Source organism: Taurulus bubalis (genome assembly GCF_910589615.1).
Source record: "Taurulus bubalis genome assembly, chromosome: 11".
NCBI classification, from domain to species: domain Eukaryota; kingdom Metazoa; phylum Chordata; class Actinopteri; order Perciformes; family Cottidae; genus Taurulus; species Taurulus bubalis.
Window position 1 is genome coordinate 28,040,716 of NC_136599.1, and position 19,872 is coordinate 28,060,587.

At 47.5% G+C, this 19,872-nt stretch overlaps 1 protein-coding gene across 2 annotated transcripts in view; it reads right to left on the reverse strand.

Moving 5' to 3' along the window:
- Positions 1 to 3,183: 3,183 nt before the first annotated feature.
- flna (filamin A, alpha (actin binding protein 280)) overlaps positions 3,184 to 19,872 on the reverse strand; it is a 39,291-nt gene continuing 22,602 nt past the window's right edge. Inside the window, exons 21-48 of one of the 2 annotated variants that reach the window (XM_079225981.1) lie at positions 19,615 to 19,764; positions 19,190 to 19,508; positions 18,724 to 18,897; positions 18,477 to 18,639; positions 17,707 to 17,867; positions 17,288 to 17,455; positions 17,059 to 17,182; positions 16,814 to 16,970; positions 16,546 to 16,735; positions 15,363 to 15,386; positions 14,627 to 14,874; positions 13,458 to 13,532; positions 12,678 to 12,777; positions 12,454 to 12,594; positions 12,248 to 12,376; positions 11,806 to 11,979; positions 10,288 to 10,449; positions 9,993 to 10,196; positions 9,752 to 9,904; positions 9,436 to 9,558; positions 8,725 to 8,991; positions 8,514 to 8,651; positions 8,243 to 8,358; positions 6,707 to 6,839; positions 6,424 to 6,600; positions 6,124 to 6,342; positions 5,836 to 6,033; positions 3,184 to 4,644 (exon numbers count right to left, since the gene is read on the reverse strand). In XM_079225981.1, the coding sequence (XP_079082107.1) occupies positions 4,460 to 4,644; positions 5,836 to 6,033; positions 6,124 to 6,342; positions 6,424 to 6,600; positions 6,707 to 6,839; positions 8,243 to 8,358; positions 8,514 to 8,651; positions 8,725 to 8,991; positions 9,436 to 9,558; positions 9,752 to 9,904; positions 9,993 to 10,196; positions 10,288 to 10,449; positions 11,806 to 11,979; positions 12,248 to 12,376; positions 12,454 to 12,594; positions 12,678 to 12,777; positions 13,458 to 13,532; positions 14,627 to 14,874; positions 15,363 to 15,386; positions 16,546 to 16,735; positions 16,814 to 16,970; positions 17,059 to 17,182; positions 17,288 to 17,455; positions 17,707 to 17,867; positions 18,477 to 18,639; positions 18,724 to 18,897; positions 19,190 to 19,508; positions 19,615 to 19,764 (4,572 nt within the window). In that variant the 3' untranslated portion in view covers positions 3,184 to 4,459. The remainder of the gene's footprint in view (positions 4,645 to 5,835; positions 6,034 to 6,123; positions 6,343 to 6,423; positions 6,601 to 6,706; positions 6,840 to 8,242; positions 8,359 to 8,513; positions 8,652 to 8,724; positions 8,992 to 9,435; positions 9,559 to 9,751; positions 9,905 to 9,992; positions 10,197 to 10,287; positions 10,450 to 11,805; positions 11,980 to 12,247; positions 12,377 to 12,453; positions 12,595 to 12,677; positions 12,778 to 13,457; positions 13,533 to 14,626; positions 14,875 to 15,362; positions 15,387 to 16,545; positions 16,736 to 16,813; positions 16,971 to 17,058; positions 17,183 to 17,287; positions 17,456 to 17,706; positions 17,868 to 18,476; positions 18,640 to 18,723; positions 18,898 to 19,189; positions 19,509 to 19,614; positions 19,765 to 19,872) is intronic. The other variant, XM_079225982.1, reaches the window with a different exon arrangement.

Consider the following 19,872-nt stretch of genomic DNA (forward strand, 5'->3'; position numbering starts at 1 on the left):
ACAGCTAACATACATACATACATAGACAGACAGCTAACATACATACATACATAGACAGACAGCTAACATACATACATACATACATAGACAGACAGCTAACATACATACAGACAGACAGCTAACATACATACATATATACATACAGACAGACAGCTAACATACATACATACATACATACAGACAGCTAACATACATACAGACAGACAGCTAACATACATACATACATACATACAGACAGCTGACAGACAGACAGACAGCTAACATACATACATACAGACAGCTAACAGACAGACAGACAGCTAACATACATACATACAGACAGACAGACAGCTAACATACATACATACATACATACATACATAGACAGACAGCTAACATACATACATACATAGACAGACAGCTAACATACATACATACATAGACAGACAGCTAACATACATACAGACAGACAGCTAACATACATACATATATACATACAGACAGACAGCTAACATACATACAGACATACATACATACAGACAGACAGCTAACATACATACATACATACATACAGACAGCTAACATACATACAGACAGACAGCTAACATACATACAGACAGACAGCTAACATACATACATACATACATACAGACAGCTAACATACATACATACATAGACAGACAGCTAACATACATACATACATACATACAGACAGCTAACATACATACATACATAGACAGACAGCTAACATACATACATACATAGACAGACAGCTAACATACATACATACATACATACAGACAGACAGCAAACAGACAGACAGCTGACAGACAGACAGCTAACAGACAGACAGCTGACAGACAGACAGCTAACAGACAGACAGATCGGAGAGGGAGAAAGGGGCGGAGCCTCGTAAAGCTCCCGCCAGCCTGGAATCCGGCTAGAAAACGTCAAAGAAAAACTTTCTGAGCGCAAACTACTTTACATAGTTAGTGTCCGAGCGACTGGACCCTATTGAAGTTGCCGTATTATTTTTTTTTTTTCCCAGGATTCTTATTTTTCCACATTGGAAAGCTTTTTGGGGGACTTGTCATATTCGAAAACTCACCAAATTTGGAACGCTTGTCGGGCCTGGTGAAAATAGACGTATGATATAGCCGTAAAAAAAAAGTCTAGTCTAGGCTAGAGTCAAAACAATGACACTAGCGCCCCCTGGAAGTTGGACCAGCGACGCCCCTCGCCCAGAATGTTTTTTTGACTTGAAAAAATTCACACATGTCCATCTCCACCTGCTCTACAGCAACGCTGAATTTAAACGTATTTGATATCTCATTGCGTTGAGGAGATATCGACCAATTAACACACAGCTTTAATTTAGAATGTCACTTTTTCAAAGTCAAAGAAAACCCTTCGATGCCAAACCCATTTCTCTTACAAGACTTTGTTCGCTATACATGCTGCCGACTTAAAAGAACAGAGATCTTGGCGGTTTGTTGTTATTTGTATACAGAACATGGCGCGAGCGACACACATAAGCAGTTCCAACAAGAGGAACTGATAGATCAGAAAGGAGATCCGGCCACTCACCTTTGAAAAGGACGCGAGCGGTGAGTTGAATGCGCGTGAGAGCAGGACGAGGCGGAGCCGCGCAGCAGCCGGACGACGGGCACGCGCACAGTTATACAGAGTGCCCCATGAATAGATCCACACTGCTCTCTTATGCTGGTGAACGCAGCATTAGTCATTGAAACATGTAAATGCATATTACCTCAAACACTGCAGCTTCCTCTCCAGATTCATTATGATTAGAAGTATTAGGCTAATTGATAGTAATCATGATTAGTATCGAGTAGAAACAGAACACGTCACACCTGCCATCATAAAACATGTACTGATTAGAGAGAAAAACAGTGAACTGTATTTATGTTTCATGCAGTCGAATATGTGCAGTGTTCACATCTCCATCATCTATCTGCTTCTCTCCTCAGAGGGTTGTCAAATACAGAGACACATATGAAGAGGAATCTACATCAATTAATAAATCAACAGCCAAATTTAGCCATTATTGACAAATGTCTGCAGACGCTAACGTCTTACACTCCTTCTCTTTTGGAAAGAGATCTCGACCCCTTCCCGGTCTCTACAGCTACAACTCTAAAAAAATAGAGGCAGAAAGCAACCAAACATAATCTTTAAAAAAAGGCAAACCTTTAAATTGTTCTGCCAACAGCACTTGGCAAACAGCCATTCCCTGGCAGTGGGGCCTCATGGGAGGCATGGGGCTGGTGTGGGATATGGCCTCACAGGGGCCTCTCGCGCCCAGCGCAACTACACCACCTTTTTAAAACTTGTTATCATCGGTTTCCTGATAAATGGCATCGTGCCAGCAGGTGGGCTTTTAACACGGTCTCTCTTAATTACTTTTCATAACCCCACCAATCCTCATGGTGGGCTCAACCGCAATACTCAATTTGAAAATACTTATTGGAAAGAAATACGGTTCTTTAATAACACAATGTGTCACCAACTACAGTAGAAATTTACATTTTTAAATTATTCATTGAATTAATCCAACAAAGCAACTTCCAAAGAAATTATATTTCTGAATCCTGTGTATTTTTTTCTACCGGCACAAAAGACAACATTTTAATGTTTAATATTTTGGGATCAATGTGAAACATTCAACATTAATTTACAGACATTTATTAATATTACTTTTATGAAAAATCCCAGTTCAAGAATGAGAAGAGTCAGAACAAGACAAAGTCACCAGGACGATGATCATATACAATGCCTTGAAGGGCGGTTTTTGACTTATTTATTTATGCACTTTTCTTTATTACAATGTGTACAAACCTACTACTCCTACCTCAAAACTGAGGCATTAATACGGTTGGTCTAATTGACGTCATGAAAACAAAAGGCTTCATAAACGGTTGGCCTGTTCCCTGTGCTGCAGCGCCCTCTGCAGGAAGAACAGGAGTCAGGCCTAATAAGGAGTTGGAGTTCTCCAGGAAGGGCGTTGGCCCAAGACTCCCTGAGACTCTGTGGTCGTAGCTTAACAGCACGAGCGCTGGGTGCTGAGGAATAACTGCACATTTAGATTAAAACACATTTGATTGAATTCAGCGGTTTTACATTTGTCATGGTTTCGAATCTTCATTCAATGTGAACAAAGTTTAAAAACACAAAAACAACAGAAAAAATAGTTGGACAACTTTATTGTGTATCAAAATACTGTCTTACAAACGCTTTAAAGCCTTTTTTATTTAGGACAAGATTTTTTTGTTCTGAAAGATGGACTATGCACAAAGCGAGCTGGAAGGACAAAGGGGTGGGAGTGGGGGTGGGGTGAGGGGCGGCTGAATGGGGCGAGATACAAACACTCTTGTTTTTTGGTTGATCAGGACGTGACAAACCCACAACATCATCTTCAGCCTTCGGTCCAGCACAACGTTAGAAACTTCCCTTTTTAAGAACCTTTTGTTGTATATGAGAAAGTCCCATACTCAAGGTGAACCACCACAAGCCACTGTTTGCTGCTGAATCGGACGCTTTCTGTGGCAAAAGAGTTTTACAACCTAATGAACATGAAGATCACATGTTGTGTCCCAGTAAAACAGCAGTGGTGCTGAGAGTACGTGTGACAAACCACCAGTAAGCTACTGTGCAATGTGTCTTTCTCCTGCTCACATCGTCACTCCTTTATTACTTCCCTATTCTAATCCATACTACAGCTTTAAGAACAGCAGTGCCTGAAGCAGCAGGTCAAACCGCCGGATTCGTTAAAGAGCGTCATGAAACCATGTGCTGCAGTGGGCTGAACCATGCTGAGCACTCGCAGTTGTAAGCAACAGTTCATCAGACTTTTATACGGACAATTCAAGACCTCGCGTCACATGTGTGTTCTCACGCGGGTCAAGAAGGCCCATTACTTCGGTTCAAGTCCTGCGACTGTTCATTTAAAACAAAATCCACTGTTTCTGAATGCAAGCGGAGCTCCTCCAGTGTAAACCGTAACCATCCTTCCAATGGGATCAGCGGGCTGCTACGCTAAGCTATCCTATCATTGTACACTTGTTCAGACACATATGCTAATGCTAACTCACGCCTTTGACTGACTATGTAATACAAAAAAAGCATCTTTTTCCTCCCTAAATGTACTGAATGATGCGATTCGGCAGAAGAATAAAACAAGGATCGAGGAAATTGATCAGAAAGAGCAATATGTGTCCATGCATTCATCTTTGGGAGATTCAGGACTAAAATATGGTGGTAAAACATAGAAATCTGGCTGAGGGTAAACACTGAAGCAAGACTTTGTTTTCTAGTTGGTTAAATAGTTATAAGACACAAAAAAAAGCCAGAAATCTTAATTTGTAACACGAGAGGGACTTGAGTTGTAAACAATGATCGTTAGACTAGATAGACTTCAGTTGCGTTAAACAGTGGTTTGGGTCTGTGGCCGTGGAGCTGGCTGTTAGACAGTAATGTGGTAGGGGCTACCGGGGATGTGCTCGTCTCCCCACTTGACCACCAGGATGTACTCGCCCTTCTCTTTGAGCTGGTAGCTCACGTTGTACAAGCGGTTGCCCAAATGTTTCACGAGGATCTCCTCACAGGGGACCTTGGGCCCATCCACACCCACCAGGAGCATGTTCCGACCTGTGGACAGGGAGAGCAGTGAGTACGACGGCAGCTTCAACTGTTGTACCCACCAGGCCTAGGCCTGTGGGGAGATCATGCGCATGGCCTTGTGTGGGTGTGTGTGTGTGTGTGTGTGTGGGTGTGTCTGTCTGTCCACAGCTATTCTCTTATACTACTGGACCCATCAGCCTCATCTTTTTTGTGCTCATTTATGACTGCATGCTCTCATGGTTGAGGCACTATTCCATGCACTGTTTATACCGTCATTGACTGCTGACTAATTCCTCCTCTTAACTGTGGTCTCAGGTGGTCAACAACCGCTTCAACCGGGTAATTGGCTAGGCAAAAAAGAAAAAAAGCCTTACCTAGTTTGTTGCCTTTGTTGTGGCTCAAAAACTGACATATTGACAGTTTTGGTCTCATGTTGAACCGGAGCATCTGCAGATTAATTCTATACCCAATATGGGTATTATTATGATCCACCATACGAGATGAACAACTCCTGTTTTTGTTATATTTTCCCCCCATCTTGACTGTAAGGGAGTCGGGAGAGACAATTGAGGGAGATTCAACTCTCTCATGTTTAATATCACAATACCCATGAGCCTCAGCCGGCGTTGCCACGGAGAATCAATTCAATTCAGTTTGTATAGCCCCACATCACAAATTATCCTCGGAGGGTGTACAGATTGTAATCTGTACACCTACGACATCCCTGTCCCAGGACCTCACATCGGATCAGAAAAAACTCCCCAAATAATAGAAAACACCCTTTCACAGGGAAAACAGGAAGAACCTTCATAGAGCAACAGAGGAGGATCCCTCTCCCCGGATGGACAGAAGAATAGATGTCATGTGACCAGAATGAACAACGTAACAGAGCTACAGCACATTACATCAATATGATATATCATTCATATCATATAATTCATTTCATTATATGAGTAGTAGCATGGACCACGAGATGAAGGAGAGGTCAATCAGAGGAACAAATCAGAAGGGTAAAAAAGTTAACTGACTTAAGTCAGATTAAGTTTTTCTTTAACTTCTGCCTGCCAACTCACATTGGAGTTGGCATTTTCTGTAGAAAATGAAAAAGTGATGATACATGTTTCTATGGTCAGCCTAGAACTCCCTCCATTGGCCAGATGTATTTCTTGTTGAGGTGAAAAAGAAGAATCGCACTTCTGACGTCACAATGACACACACCTGCTTTGCTGCAGTCGACACTGAAGCTGTTCTTCTGACCGATGAAGGCCTTGGTCAGGCCCGGGCCCTTGGCCATGACCTTGCTGGCATCTGACTTGGTGGGAGCTCCCTGCTGAGAACAGCTGATGGCCCGGGTCACAGGGTCGACCATGACAGAAGAGGTCTCGTGCATACTGTGGCTGGACACTAGTTTGGAACCTGGGAGATGGAGGCGAAAGTAGAAGTTGATCTCAGGAGCATTTACATTCAGTTTGGAGCTCACTGTAGAGAAATAAACACGTTGCTCACCAGTGATCTTGGCCTTGAAGGGGCTTCCGACAATGTGGTACGGGCCGCCGTATTTGATGGAAATCAGATAGTTGCCAGGAGCCATTGGGGTGTATGTGACCCTGTAGCCCTCGGGGCACTCCACACAGTCCATCTTCACCTTGGAGGGCCCGTCGATGGTCACGGCTAAAGCGCCAGGGCCCGCCTTGCTTGTGTTCACCACAAATTCACACGCAGCTCCTGGAGGCCAACGAGAGGAGGTTTGAGGCGTGGATGGAGACCAATGCAAGGTTTAGTAGGACTGAGAGGGCCGTACGTTACCTGTGGTGCCTCCCTCCAGTCCGGTCCCGTAGGCAGACACCATCCCAGGGTCTCCGGCCTGGCCCGTTTCTCCTACTCGGATCTTAAATGGACTACCAGGGATGTGACTTCCATTGAACTTCACATCAATCAGATAGAGGCCGTTCTCTCTGGGGATGAACCGGACTGCGTACTTATCTAGACACACAGGAAGGCACATGAAAACCGGTTCTCATGCCCAGCCATGCATCAAAGGTCACCTCAGTGTGCTCCAGAGGACTCTGGAACCCATCCCTGTGGTTACCTTGGTCTACCTCAGTGACGCAGCACTCCTCCAGAGCTCCAGATGGGCTGTGGACCTTTGCGTCGATCGCCCCCTTCGCTCCGTTCAGGCTGACGGCAAACGACGCCGGCTGGTTCACCTTCAAACCCGACTCCTGCTCAACAACACAAACTGACACACTCAACACTGCATCATCTTTATTTAACAGCCTGCCGAACACCAGAACCGGCTTACTCAATTCTGTCCGCTTGAAGGCATCGTGATCCCCACAGTGTGTATTCAGACAACATGTGCTACGGTTCAGCTTACCTGGAGGTTGCTAACAAGGCTAAAGAGGAGGGCTGTGCAGAAGAGAGCAGGGATTTGTCAAAGAGAAAGAACAGAGATAGAAAAGGTGACTTTACTTTTGTGAGAAGGAGCCAGTTGGGCCAGTTTATCTGTGAGTGTGTTTGGAAGTGTAATGCTGCGTTCACACCAAACGCGGCGCGAATTTGACGCGCGACCAGATTACATGCAAAGTCAATGCACAGGTTGATAGGTTGTGAAATAGCTTTTTTTTCGCGGTGCGATAGACGCGTTTGAGGCGGCGCGAACAGAGCTAAGGACGCGGCGCGAATTCGCGCAAGTTGAAATATCCCAACTCCAAAGTTGTGTCAGCCAATCAGCGTTGAGGGACTACGGATAATATTCTGACCCAGACACCATGGAGTTTGATGTTCCCACGTATGTGGAATTTACACAACAAGTATAAGACAGAACTAGTGGTTATTTCCTGGAGGAGTCGGTGAAATTCACCGAGCTGTGTGCGGCTACGGATGATGTCATGAACCCAAACACGAGTTGGATGTTTCGACGTTTTTGGGACTTCCACAACAAGTATAAAGCAGAACTAGTGGCTATTTATTCCATGGTCGATAGCGGAAATGAAAGCTCTTTTCATGGAGAGAAGCAACGGAGATAAGCCACGCCCCCCTTTGGCGCCTTCGGCGTAAACACCCTTTTATTGTCGAGCGAGTAAACTGCCGCGTTTGGTGTGAACGCAGCATAAGAACAGTCTGTATGTAGGTGAAGATGCTGCTGATGTATAAAAGTCAGCGTTGTACGGAGGCCCAGTTCCAACAGGGGAAGAAAGAAATGGATGAAAATTCATGCAAGATAAAAAAAATGAAATTATTGTGGTAAATGAACATGACGAGAAAGTCACATTTTGAAAGGAGAGAGACAGAGAGGAACAAGAGCCCATGTCAGACCTCTTTAACCCTTTAGCGCCCTGTGTCCCTTTTAGAGGTGGGAGGCTGTTGGCAGCCTTTAGAATGAGGCACGAGAAACACACACAGTCCTCTAGTATCCCAGAAGCCCTTGCACTGCCTAACAATGCAGCAGCAGCGGTTAGGCAATCTGTTTTATACTTAACTTGAAACCGTTACAACCTGTAAAATTGTTACCAAGTCCACATACGAACGCAGAAGATATATCTATTGCTGTTGCTGCTGCATGGTAGGCTGTGCTGTGGCCTGCGTGTGTGCACACGGATGTGTGCATGTCTCAGAGCCTCACCTGAAGACTGGCAACAGTGAGGCGCCGAGCGTCATCGGACGGCGAAGCCACGGGGACGATGAAGGGGCTGTCGGGGATGTGCTCGTCGTTGAAACGGATCGACACCTCGTAGTCTCCTACAGGAAAACGGTCGTCAGTCAGAAACTAAAACAGTCACACCAACACCAAACCAGTGGCACGCCTCCTCGGCACACATTAAACATTTAGGGCAACAAGGTCAAAGAGAATGTGAAAACCCGCGCTGAAGAGAAAAGTCACTCTCATCTCTCACCGGGCTCCTGCACGATGTAGGACACGCCACTGGACCCGTCCTTGCGGTCCTCAAAGGCAATTTCGGCCTTGCTCGGCCCCTCCACAGCAATACTGAGACCTCCGGCGCCGGCCTCCCTCGTCCAGATGCTGAACTCAGCTACGCACAACACACAATCAGGTACGCGTGTAGAAGGACACACACAGACCAACAACCCAGCCCCCACACCAACCTGGCACTCCTGCTTCTGCCCTCTCCAGGCCCGGCCCTCCGGCCCGGACCTTGTGAGCCCCGCCCTCTCCCAGGGGGCCGACGGTGAACTGGAACGGGCTGCCGGGCACGTGCACGCCGTTGTACTTCACACACACGGTGTGCACGCCGGTCTCCGTGGGGATGAAGCGAATGCAGTAGGTGTTGTTCTCTCCCTCCATGATGTCCGCCTTGTGGACCTGGCCAGACGGGCTCGTCACCTGGGCCGTCATGTCCGCTATGCTGATCTCTGGAGAGGTTTGGGTCATTGAAAACACATGAAGTGGGGCCATGTACCTTTGAACTTTGATTGACAACGGAACGTTGTAGAAGAACACAGCTGTCAGAAATCAAAGTAAAGCTAAAATTAGCCTCCATAAGCTAGGAGGCTAATGGAGGCCAAGAAACACGGTAGCAGAATTCTGTGTTTTTTTGTTACTCCTCCACATTTTGAGCAATCGTTATGACATTTGTTACACAACATCGCTGGACCAAGTCGGAAAAAATAGCTTTTGGGGATTTTTGCTCCATACAGTTTTGCCCTCAATGTTTGCTTGAATTCTGCGAGCCTTTGTGCGAATCGAACCACATTTGGTAGAGATGTGTAGATATGATGTCGTGTCCATGACTCATTTGGACCAATAGGCTTGACTGCCACCATGTCCACAGAGAGGCATTATGAGCTCACAATTACCTGGAATCTTGAGGCTGAGATCACACTGGCTGCCGACGTTGGCGACCGATGCTGCTCTCCTCTTCCTGGTGATGCTCTCCTTCATCCTGCCCTCGCCCGTTACCTTCACTGTGAAAGCACTCCCTACACACACACACACACACACACACACACACACACACACACACACACACACACACACACACACACACACACACACACACACACACACACAATGTTTGGACTTGCCATACTAACATCAGATGCGTTACTGAGCAGATGCACTGGGACACAACGTATTGCAGCATATAGACAGACCCCGTCTGTCTTTAAGCACCTGGAACGTGTTGGTCAGCAAACTTGATGTTGATGATGTAATGTCCTGGTTCAGTGGGGCAGTAGGTGACCTTACAGGTGCCGTCCTCCTGGTCCTCAGTGTTGATGTCCACTTTGCTGGGCCCCTCAATGGACAGGCTCAGGCCGCCATAGCCTGTGTGTGTGTGTGGAAGAAACACAATTAATATGAAATCTGGATGGCTGACAGAAATTTAGCGATTTTTATTTTATCCAGGGCGTACCTGCTTCACGAGTGTCGATGATGAACTCAGCGGGTTCAAAGGTCCGGGCCTCGTTCAGGCCTGGTCCACTCACACGCACGCGGCTGGCGTCGCCGATCTCCGATTGGTTGATCATGACAGAGATGGGGCTGCTGGGAATATGGCGACCGTTCTTCTTGATGTTCACAAAGTGCTCTCCGATCTCCTTAGGAACAAACGAGATGCCTGTGACAGACAGATGCATACAAAAAGCAAGAAGAGGGTTAAAACAAGGATGAAGAAGCTGAGCCTCATGTTCCACCAACACCTCACTAACCAACAAGTCCGTTACGCAGCATCTTCAACAGGCAGGGCTCCTCGCGGCCCGAGGGCGAGGTCAGGGAGGCGGTCAGCTGGCTGAGGTCAAACTCCCCGATGTCCAGCGGGATGTCTGCGGCTGAGCCCACCTTCAGCTGGGACATCCTCATGGAGTCATCGCCTGAGGACACAGCAGGGACCCACTCAGCAGAGAAGACCTTGATTTGATCAACTGGTAACAGTATTTGGAAAACTAGTGGGCCTAACAAAAGGAGTTAAAGCATGACCCCAGCTTTGGAACCAATGGAATAGGGAGTTCTTCTTTTGGGCAGGCATTAGTTTAAAAAGGTGCAATGTGTAAGATCTCGCCAGAAATTAACAAATTCTTGTTTTTGGGTTCGTATGTCCGTTCCATTCCCGTGATATCTCCTTGAGAGCAGATTTCTTCATATTGGTCTGATTCGATTTTGCTGTGATCATGCTCACTGCAGGGCAGGGCGGTATGGCCAAAAATTCATATCACAGTATTTTATATGATTCTGGCGGTTTATCACGGTATTTTTTTCAGAGTAAACACATTCATTCATTGACGCTTGAAAAGGACCGTCGGCGTCGTTGTTGCGAGTGGTGAGCAGCTGTTTGTACGTTGGTACATAGAGGCTGTTAGGAAGCTAAACACGGAGGGACTTAGGACCCAGGGGAATGTAGGTGAAAAAAAACAGGAAGAACAGACTGTTTTTTTTGTGGGACAGAGTTTCTTCTTGGTGTGATAGTGGGCGAGCTGTACCCAGCATGCAGTTCGGCGGTGTAATGAAATTACACCGTTGTGGTGTTTTACCCTGTTAAAGAGTTAGTTGTGGGTTATGATTTGTTGTTATGAAGTTATAACCATGATACCTAAGTAGCTCCGACCGCTGCGCCCCCCGCGGTGAGCTGTGAACAATATAGTTTGCTGCTTGCTGAAGAGCGATAACAGTTGTGCACGGTATATGAAAAATTCATACCGGTATACCGCACAGCCCAAGCTTACTGTGACACATTTTTGGCCATAACCCAATAATTCATATGCATACTACTCATTATATGAATCATTTCTGTCTTATTCATGTAATGTGCTGTAACTCTGTTACGTTGTTCATTCTGGCCACATGACATCTATTCTTCTGTCCATCCGGGGAGAGGGATCCTCCTCTGTTGCTCTCCCTCAGGTTTCTTCCCTTTTTTTCCCTGTGAAAGGGTTTTTACTATCTTTTTGGGGGAGTTTTTCCTGATCCGATGTGAGGTCCCGGGACAGGGATGTCATGTGTACAGATTGTAAAGCCCTCTGAGGCAAACTTGTATTTGTGATGTTGGGCTATATAAAATAAACTGAACTGAATTGAATTGAATATGGCCAGAGCTAACACATTGCACCTTTAAAGTGGTATTTTTTTTTTCAAGTTGTTACAAAGAGATCTGGTCAATGTGAAAATGTTGCCAAAATGATGGACTTTGTATTTCAGTTCATAGTGGAGGACCTGGGGACAGGTGGCGTTACCAGTAATCCTAGCAGAGAAGGGGCTGCCGGGGATGTGCTTGTCGTTGTATTTGACCAGGATGCTGTAGTCTCCGGGCAGGACCGGCAGGTAAGACACGGTGCAGGTCCCGTCCTGGTTGTCAACACAGCTGATGTCTGCCTTGGAAGGACCCTCGATGGCCAGAGACAGACCCCCTGTCAAGGACACCATGTGAGCAGAGCGTGTTTAGTGGGATTGAGTTACTGTTTTCTCATCATGCTATGTATGCTTATATACTTGTGTTTCTATTTCTATTTAAGTCTTTATTTGTTTTTAATTGTGGAGTTTCTGTTGATTTCCAATGCATATCTTGAAAATCATTGGATCACATCAAAATAAATAAAAAATAAAGACAAATCGATGAAATGGAGAAAATAATGCAATGTAAAAGGGTGAAACATGTATAGTACAGTCAGTACATACCCTCCCCGGCATCTTTAGTGTTGACAGTGAAGACTGCGGGCTTGTTGACGGTCCCGTGGATCAGGCCCGGCCCGTAGGCACTCACATTGCCACTGTTCATGTAGTCCACATAGAACTGTAAGGGACTTCCTGTGAATGACACCAGAGAGAAGAAGAAGGATTCTCATGCACGCTCAATGTGATTAGTTCCCGTTGCAAAGTCGTACCAGGGATGTGGATGCCGTCGTATTTGATGTCCATCTCGTGCAGACCGGCCTCAGTGGGAGCGTACTTGACGGTCACAGTGCCGTCCTTGTTGTCTGTGATGTCGGGCTTGGCCACTTTGCCCGATGGCATCCGGACCTCCCCTTCATCAGAGGACAGACACACAGTGACCAGTGAGGCGCCGACAGCTTTGCTAAAGACTGTGCTCATCGTAGAGCAGACTTACCCGTGATCTCTCCCTTCTGGATGGTGAACGGGATGACGAGGTCAAACGGCCTCAGCCCCGCCACATCCAGGCCGTTCATGCCCATCGGTCTGTCGGTCGCCTGGGAGACAAGAGGGCAGAGGTCAGACATACAGCCCGTGGAGAGGGCGTGGTCACAGTAACAGTAGACGTCAGGAGGCCAGACACCGACACAGACAATCATGAGATGAAAAGATGACAACGGTGGTCATGGTCAGGAGGACGACACCGACACAAAACTGCGAGAGAGGACGAGATGAGGACAAAAACACTGAAAGGTCAAGGGAGGATGACAAAGCACAGTGGGCCATTTTCTAAAATGTGGAACAGCGGACATGTCCACATTGATCGTTCTCAAAATGGCTTTTGTCTGGTGAGCGAGGTGACATGGAGCACTGCTGAACAAGGCTGCACAAGGGTTTATGCTAAAGGTTTCATTCCTAAATTGGAAGGAGAAATAGTTCCCATGCTGCTAAAAACAATCGGTGTGCACACGTTTGGCGCGGCAACACTCAGGAGAAGAATATCATTTGATGTTTTTATTATTTTATTGTGCAGCTCTGTTGCACTGTCCATGTGCTGAAGGGATCCTGTTTATGAGCTGGAGGAAGAAGAAGTCCCCTCAGAGGTAGAAACACCTGCAAAGAGAGACAGCAGACACTGATGCAGGCGGAGGAAAGGAGGTATGATGACGTGGAGGAGAGAAAGGAAGACAATAAGCTGAGCTGAGAGGGATGAGAGGCTGGAGGCAGGTTCTAGTACCCAGGGCTGTTGAGCGTAGTACTGGGGCATTTGGCTCTGCTGCATGAGCTGGTCTGATGGAGCTCCTTCCAGCGCCTGAGGGGTGTAGGGGAGGGAAAGGGTCAAACAGATGGAAATAAAACAGCAGTCAGAGTGAATAAGAAAATGTCTGGACCCAATCACGAAGCTTCTGTGGATAGAAACAGCATCAAGGAGCGTTGGTCCATGCAGCATCCCTCACTCCCTGTCCTACCACATACAAACGGAGCGGTGTGTAGGTGGCTCCGTTTGTAGTCCTAGTATATCTCCATGTCCGGTCAAAAACCCTGCTGGTCAATATCCAGCTGAAGGCATTGCTCTAGACCACTGCCATGGCTTAAAGGGAATGTATGAGCTGTTCTCCATACTCACTGTATTACTGCTGTGGATGTATTTTAGATACCTAAAAAAATATTTCCACTGCTTTACCTTCCTAACACTCAACTCCAGAGCGTTGTCGAGGCCAAAAGTCCAAATGGATATATATCTATTTACACTCCGGCTTGCTGCACACAAAGGAAGGCCTGAATCTAACAGCACCTTAAAATACATTTATAACACAATAAAAACATTATTGTAATGAATTCATAAAATATGATGACAGACATTACAAGCTACTGTATATTCAAACACTTCAACAGAAGAGTCCCTCCCATCTGGCAGGAGGCTGCGGTCCATCAGGACCAAGACCTCACGCCACAACAACAGCTTCTTCCTGGGCAGCCGGGCTCATCAACAGAGCCCGGCTCCCCCTGACAGAGCCCGGCTCCCCCTGACCCCCTGACAGAGCCCGGCTCCCCCTGACAGAGCCCGGCTCCCCCTGACAGAGCCCGGCTGCCCCTGACAGAGCCCGGCTCCCCCTGACAGAGCCCGGCTCCCCCTGACAGAGCCCGGCTGCCCCTGACAGAGCCCGGCTCCCCCTGACCCCCTGACAGAGCCCGGCTCCCCCTGACAGAGCCCGGCTCCCCCTGACAGAGCCCGGCTCCCCCTGACAGAGCCCGGCTGCCCCTGACAGAGCCCGGCTCCCCCTGACAGAGCCCGGCTCCCCCTGACAGAGCCCGGCCTTGTTCTTGTTATGTAGCTCCACTAGGCAGTCGGTGGTGAAGCGTCTGTGCTCTCTGTAAATAAAAGTCCAGACGCGCAGCACTCACCGTGACCTGGAAGGGACTGTTAGGGATGTGCTCCCCTCCGAAGCGGACGCAGATGACATACTCGCCAGGCTGCGGCGCCGTGTAAAAAATGTCGAACGTCCCGTCCTCGTTCTCCACCACGTCCACGTCGAGCTCCGCCCCCTCGGGCGTGCACACGCTGCAGGTCACCTTCCCTTTGCCCGCCGCCTTGGCGTCCACAGTGATGACCGTCTGCTCGCCGATCTGGATAGTTGGGCCGACGCCAGCTCCTGAAGAAAGGGTCAGAGGTGAGATGACTCTCTCTCTCACACACACACACACACACACACACACACACACACACACACACACACACACACACACACACACACACACACACACACACACACACACGATGAAGCTGAAAGCTGAATGAGATCTAGTCTTGTTACCAATGACTGGTTATTATCCTACAGTTCCCCATGTAGAACTGAAAGCTGGATTAGACATTCCACCATGCCATCCTCGGTTAGTCCATTAGTCTGTCCAATCCAAAATGAGAGTCGGAGAAGAAGACAAACAGTTATGACAGAGGAAATGGAAAAAGAGATGAGTGGAAGAAAAGGCATTGGGAGAGAGCTATAGGAGGAGAGGTAGAAAAAGAGAGAGAATGGGATATCATGTTGAAAGCTGGTGCCACTATCCTCCATGCTGACAGGAGAGAGAGAGAAGAGGTAGAGCAGGTCTTCTGCATTACAAAGTCGTTCAATAGTCTTACCTAAACCGTGACCGCCGATTGAGACTGATAAAAGGAACGGTGAGAAGCAGGGGAGCGAGAGAAAACAAAAGTGACAAATAAAAGACAGTCAGGTGGGGGTGGGGAGGTGGGGGCAGTAACTGTGCTCCAACACTGAAAACAAACGTGATGGTGGAGTGTGAAGCAGGGAGGGTGTGTGTGTGTGTGTGTGTGTGTGTGTGTGTGTGTGTACAGCAGGAAGTGTAACTGAGGAGGACAGCGTGAGGACACAACATAATGAACACAATAAGAATAAGAACACAACATAATGTCACAATAGATTTATTACCATTTTGCAATCTAAGATGTGCATTTCCTTTTTTTATATCACTCTCACGTCTGACGCTAAATGTGAAGCTAGAGTTAAGTATCAGCCACTTAGCTTAGCATAGCATAACGACTGGAAGTGGGACCAGGCAAGCAGCTAGCTCAGCTCAGTCAACTAAGTCCACCTCCCAGAACCTTTAAAGTTCAACAATTAACATGTTCTAACTCGTTGTTTAATCTGTAAAAGAACTGAGGTGTAAAAACAGCAGAGGTTGTGGGTTTCGTATGGACTAAATGAAGCTAGCTGTTTTCCCTTTATGCTAAGCTAACCATGTCGCAGCCTCAGCACCATATTTAAAGGACAGATATAAGAGTGGTATAAATCTTCTCATGAATCGACTCCTCTGGTTGTATAGAAGTCTATGCTTCATGTGTTTAAGCTGCATTCTCTCTCTTGACCACCAGGGGGTGACTCCTCTGGTTGTATAGAAGTCTATATAAATGACTCTACTTCTCTTGATGTATTCCCTCAGTAAACATTGTAAACATGAGTTTATGTCTCAATCTCTAGTTTCAAGTTGTTCTAAAAGACACTCTATGGAGTTAATAATTCAAGGTAGGTACATTTTGTTTTAAGCCTGTTTTTTGCTAGCCAAGATTAGCATCCCGTTTTATATCACAGTCCTGAATTACAAATGCACCTTGCCTAGCGCCAGTACCATTTATGCAAACGGTACCTGGCGGGGCCGGACCTAGCTTCACGCTCTCATCCAATAATTGTCACTTTGGGCTTGAAAAAACAAAGTAAAACATCTAAAATGATTGCCACCTCTCCGAGGTCAAAACTAAATGTATAAATTCATTTTTCTGAGCAGTGGTCTGACCGTCCTGTACACACCTGTGACAGTACACTTGCTGGCGTCTCCGGTGGGCAGGGCCCTGATCCGGTAGGGGGAGTATGGGATCTCATCCCCTCCATACTTAATGAGGATGGTGTATCTGCCAGTCATGTCCGGCACGTAGGACACCAGATAGGTCCCGTCATGGTTGTCACGGATATTGGCCTTCTTCGGCTTCCCCTCCGGGTCCTGCAGTGGGGACCAAAGTGACCAAAGTTAACCAAAGTAATTGTTTTTTCATAATTTGCATCACATGCGGGCACTCACAGTGATCTGAACCGCCAGCAATCCCTCGCCCGCGTCTTTGGCGTCAATGGTGAACTCGACGGGCAGAGAGGCGGGCACCCCGGTGGTGTTAAGGCCAGGTCCGCTGGCACGCACCTTACTGGCATCGTGGGTGGGGAGCACCTTCACCTTGTAGGGGCTGACAGAGGGACGGATGAGAGGGTGCATGAACACAAACATTCCGGCTTGACAACACGTGCCCGTTCAAGTGCTTCTGTGTGCGTTACCTGCGTGGGATCTCCTCGTCAGCATACAACACATTAATGGAATAAGGTCCCTCTCTGGTGGGAACGTAGTTGACTGTGTGAGTCTGGTCACTGTTGTCCACCACTTCCACTGGCTCCACCACACCTAAACACACAAAAGAAGTTCAATACCTCCGCGGATGTGACCGTCATAAAATACCAGCTTTAATCGTGAATAGAGATCCGCAGAATCGTGAGGACACACACTTACCTTTGGGTCCTTGGACACGGACCTGCAGTGGGGCGACTCCAGCTTTGGAGGCGTCCACTGTGAATGCCTGGGGGACGTTGGCTCTGACATTGTTCCCCAGGCCTGGACCCTGGCACTTCACCTTGGTACTGTCCACGGTGTCACTGACTGGCACCGAGAACGGACTACCTGCAGGCACAACCTCAGAGGAGTTAGAAAATCATTATTTCAACCTGTCCTTGCAGATTAGCAAGCTGAAAGGATCAAATGTAAAAACTGCGCTGTGACTCTCTGACTCTTTAGACCGACACTTTGAGAGACACAACAGAACACAACGGTCGTCTTTTCAGTGCTAAACTAACTCACTCATATCCATTCTTTAAACCGTTAAACATCATGACAGTAAAATGGAAATGTCTGTTTGACACCGCTTCCCGTACCTTTGATGGGCTGTCCTCCATAGGTGACGTTGAGATTGTACTTGCCGGTCTCGTATGGGATGTACTCTACACTGCAGCTGCCGTCCTTGTTATCAGTGCAGGACATTTTGGCCTCTGATGGACCCTCCATTGCCAGACCAAGACCACCAGTACCAGCTCCTCTGCAGAGGGAAAACGATTGGCAGTAAAGATACAAGCAGGACACACTTCAGTGACATTTGCCTTTTCCACTTTGAGCTGTTCCAAAGTAAAGTTTTCACCAAAAAAGCTCCCGGTAATTTGAGTCCCGGGACTACTTTTCAAGGAACTAAAAGGTTCTCAGTTGTTGTCAGTGTTTCCATAGCAAAGACTAGTCAAATTAGTCCGCTGACGTATGAAAAAGCAACATGACTAAATGGGAAAAACTAAATGGTTTTGTCTCCAGCGACGACATTTACTGCTGCATAGTGTTTACTGATGAAAATATATTTTCTTTGATATACTTTTTCTTACCCGTCTTTTAAGAAATGAATTGAGAAGCCGACAGCAAAGCCTAACTTTACTTTTAATGTTATCAAACACTAAAAAGCTCTCCCCTGGTCTGAGTACTTCTGCTGGTACACAGAGTGTGTTTGTTAATCAGCCCTGAAAGCTCCTGTACTTTCAGAAACAACTACCAGACGTTTTTTTAGGGCGTAACACGTTCCCAGAACTTAACCTAGATCCTGGTTCCTCGTCCCTGGGGAAAGTTCCTGCGGTTGAAAAGGGACTCGAGTGAATGTCTCACTTACCGGGTCTCCACAGTGAACTTGTTGGGCTTGTTGGTGATGCCGCCTTTCAGGCCAGGACCGTGCACACGAACGCGAGCTGGATCACAGCCCTCAGTGACGGCGACACGGAACGGACTCTTGGGTACCGAAGAGCCATCGTAGCAGACCTCCACACTATGCGGGCCTGAGGCGTTCACACAGTACGAGGTCAGCGTTAGAGAATAACTAACCTAAAACACGCTGCGCACATTCTTCTGTTCCAACTCACCCTCCTCGTACGGAGTGTACTCTACGTTGTAGGTTCCATCTCCCAGGTCGGCGATCAGGGCGTCCGTGCGGCTGCCAGACGGGTTGCTGATGAGGGCTTTGATGTAGTCACCTCCGGTCTGTGTGAGAGCACGAGCATCCACGGTGAAGTCTGTGGTCGCCTCACGGAAAATACCTAAAGAACACAGGACAGAGGACCGATTCAAATACTCTTGATGTCGACAACGGATAACGGTGCTCTCTCTTTTTTCTTTTTCTGTAAACCACCATGTGGAACTCATAGAGTCATTCAGAGGCCAACATCAGGTCAGGGGTTGCTGTGGTGCAGCAGCCTGCTTCCTCTGAAGACATTAAAGTGATAGCAGAAACATGTGCCATGTGACCATAGGGTAAAGGGACCGGGATGAATCTAGGGGCCATAACACTAAACCACATCTTGTATTTTGATCTTCTACAGCAGATCTGACCTTTGCCCTCCACTCCTGGTCCAAACACACGCACTCCGCTGGCGTCGACCGCAGGCTCCACGGTGAGCCGAGCGGGGAAGTTGGGTACATCCTGACCGCCGTAGCGGATGGTGAGCGTGTACGAGCCGGGGTAGAGTGGGATGTAAGTGATGGTGTAGGTCCCGTCTCCGTTGTCCTGGATGTGAACCTCGGCCTCAGTGCCGCTGTCCGAGATGATCTCGATGGTCAGCTCAGCCGGGCCGGCGTTGGTGCAGTCCACGATGAACTCCCCTTTCTCCCCGACCTTGGCGCGCTCCAGGCCTGGGCCCGAGCAGCGGACCTGAGAAGGGAGGGCAAGGACGGACAGATATAATGATGAATTACTTTTTACATGTTAAACACATTGTATTCTACGGATGTGCAACACTACAGTGACTGTGGCTGACCTTGGAAGGATCGGAGACAGGATAAGCTGTCGGGTTGAAGGGGGATCCAGGGATGGGCACTCCATCATAGGTCAGTTCAACCTGGTATGGCCCCGCCTCTCGGGGGATGAACTTCACCTGACTGGTCTCTGGGCTCAGCCCTAGCTCGACCTGGTACGACACATAGGAACAGGTTCATCCTCCGGATAAAACCACACATTAACAGCATCAAGACATTTAGAACTTAAATCTGAGAGGACCACACATGTGTTTTCAAAC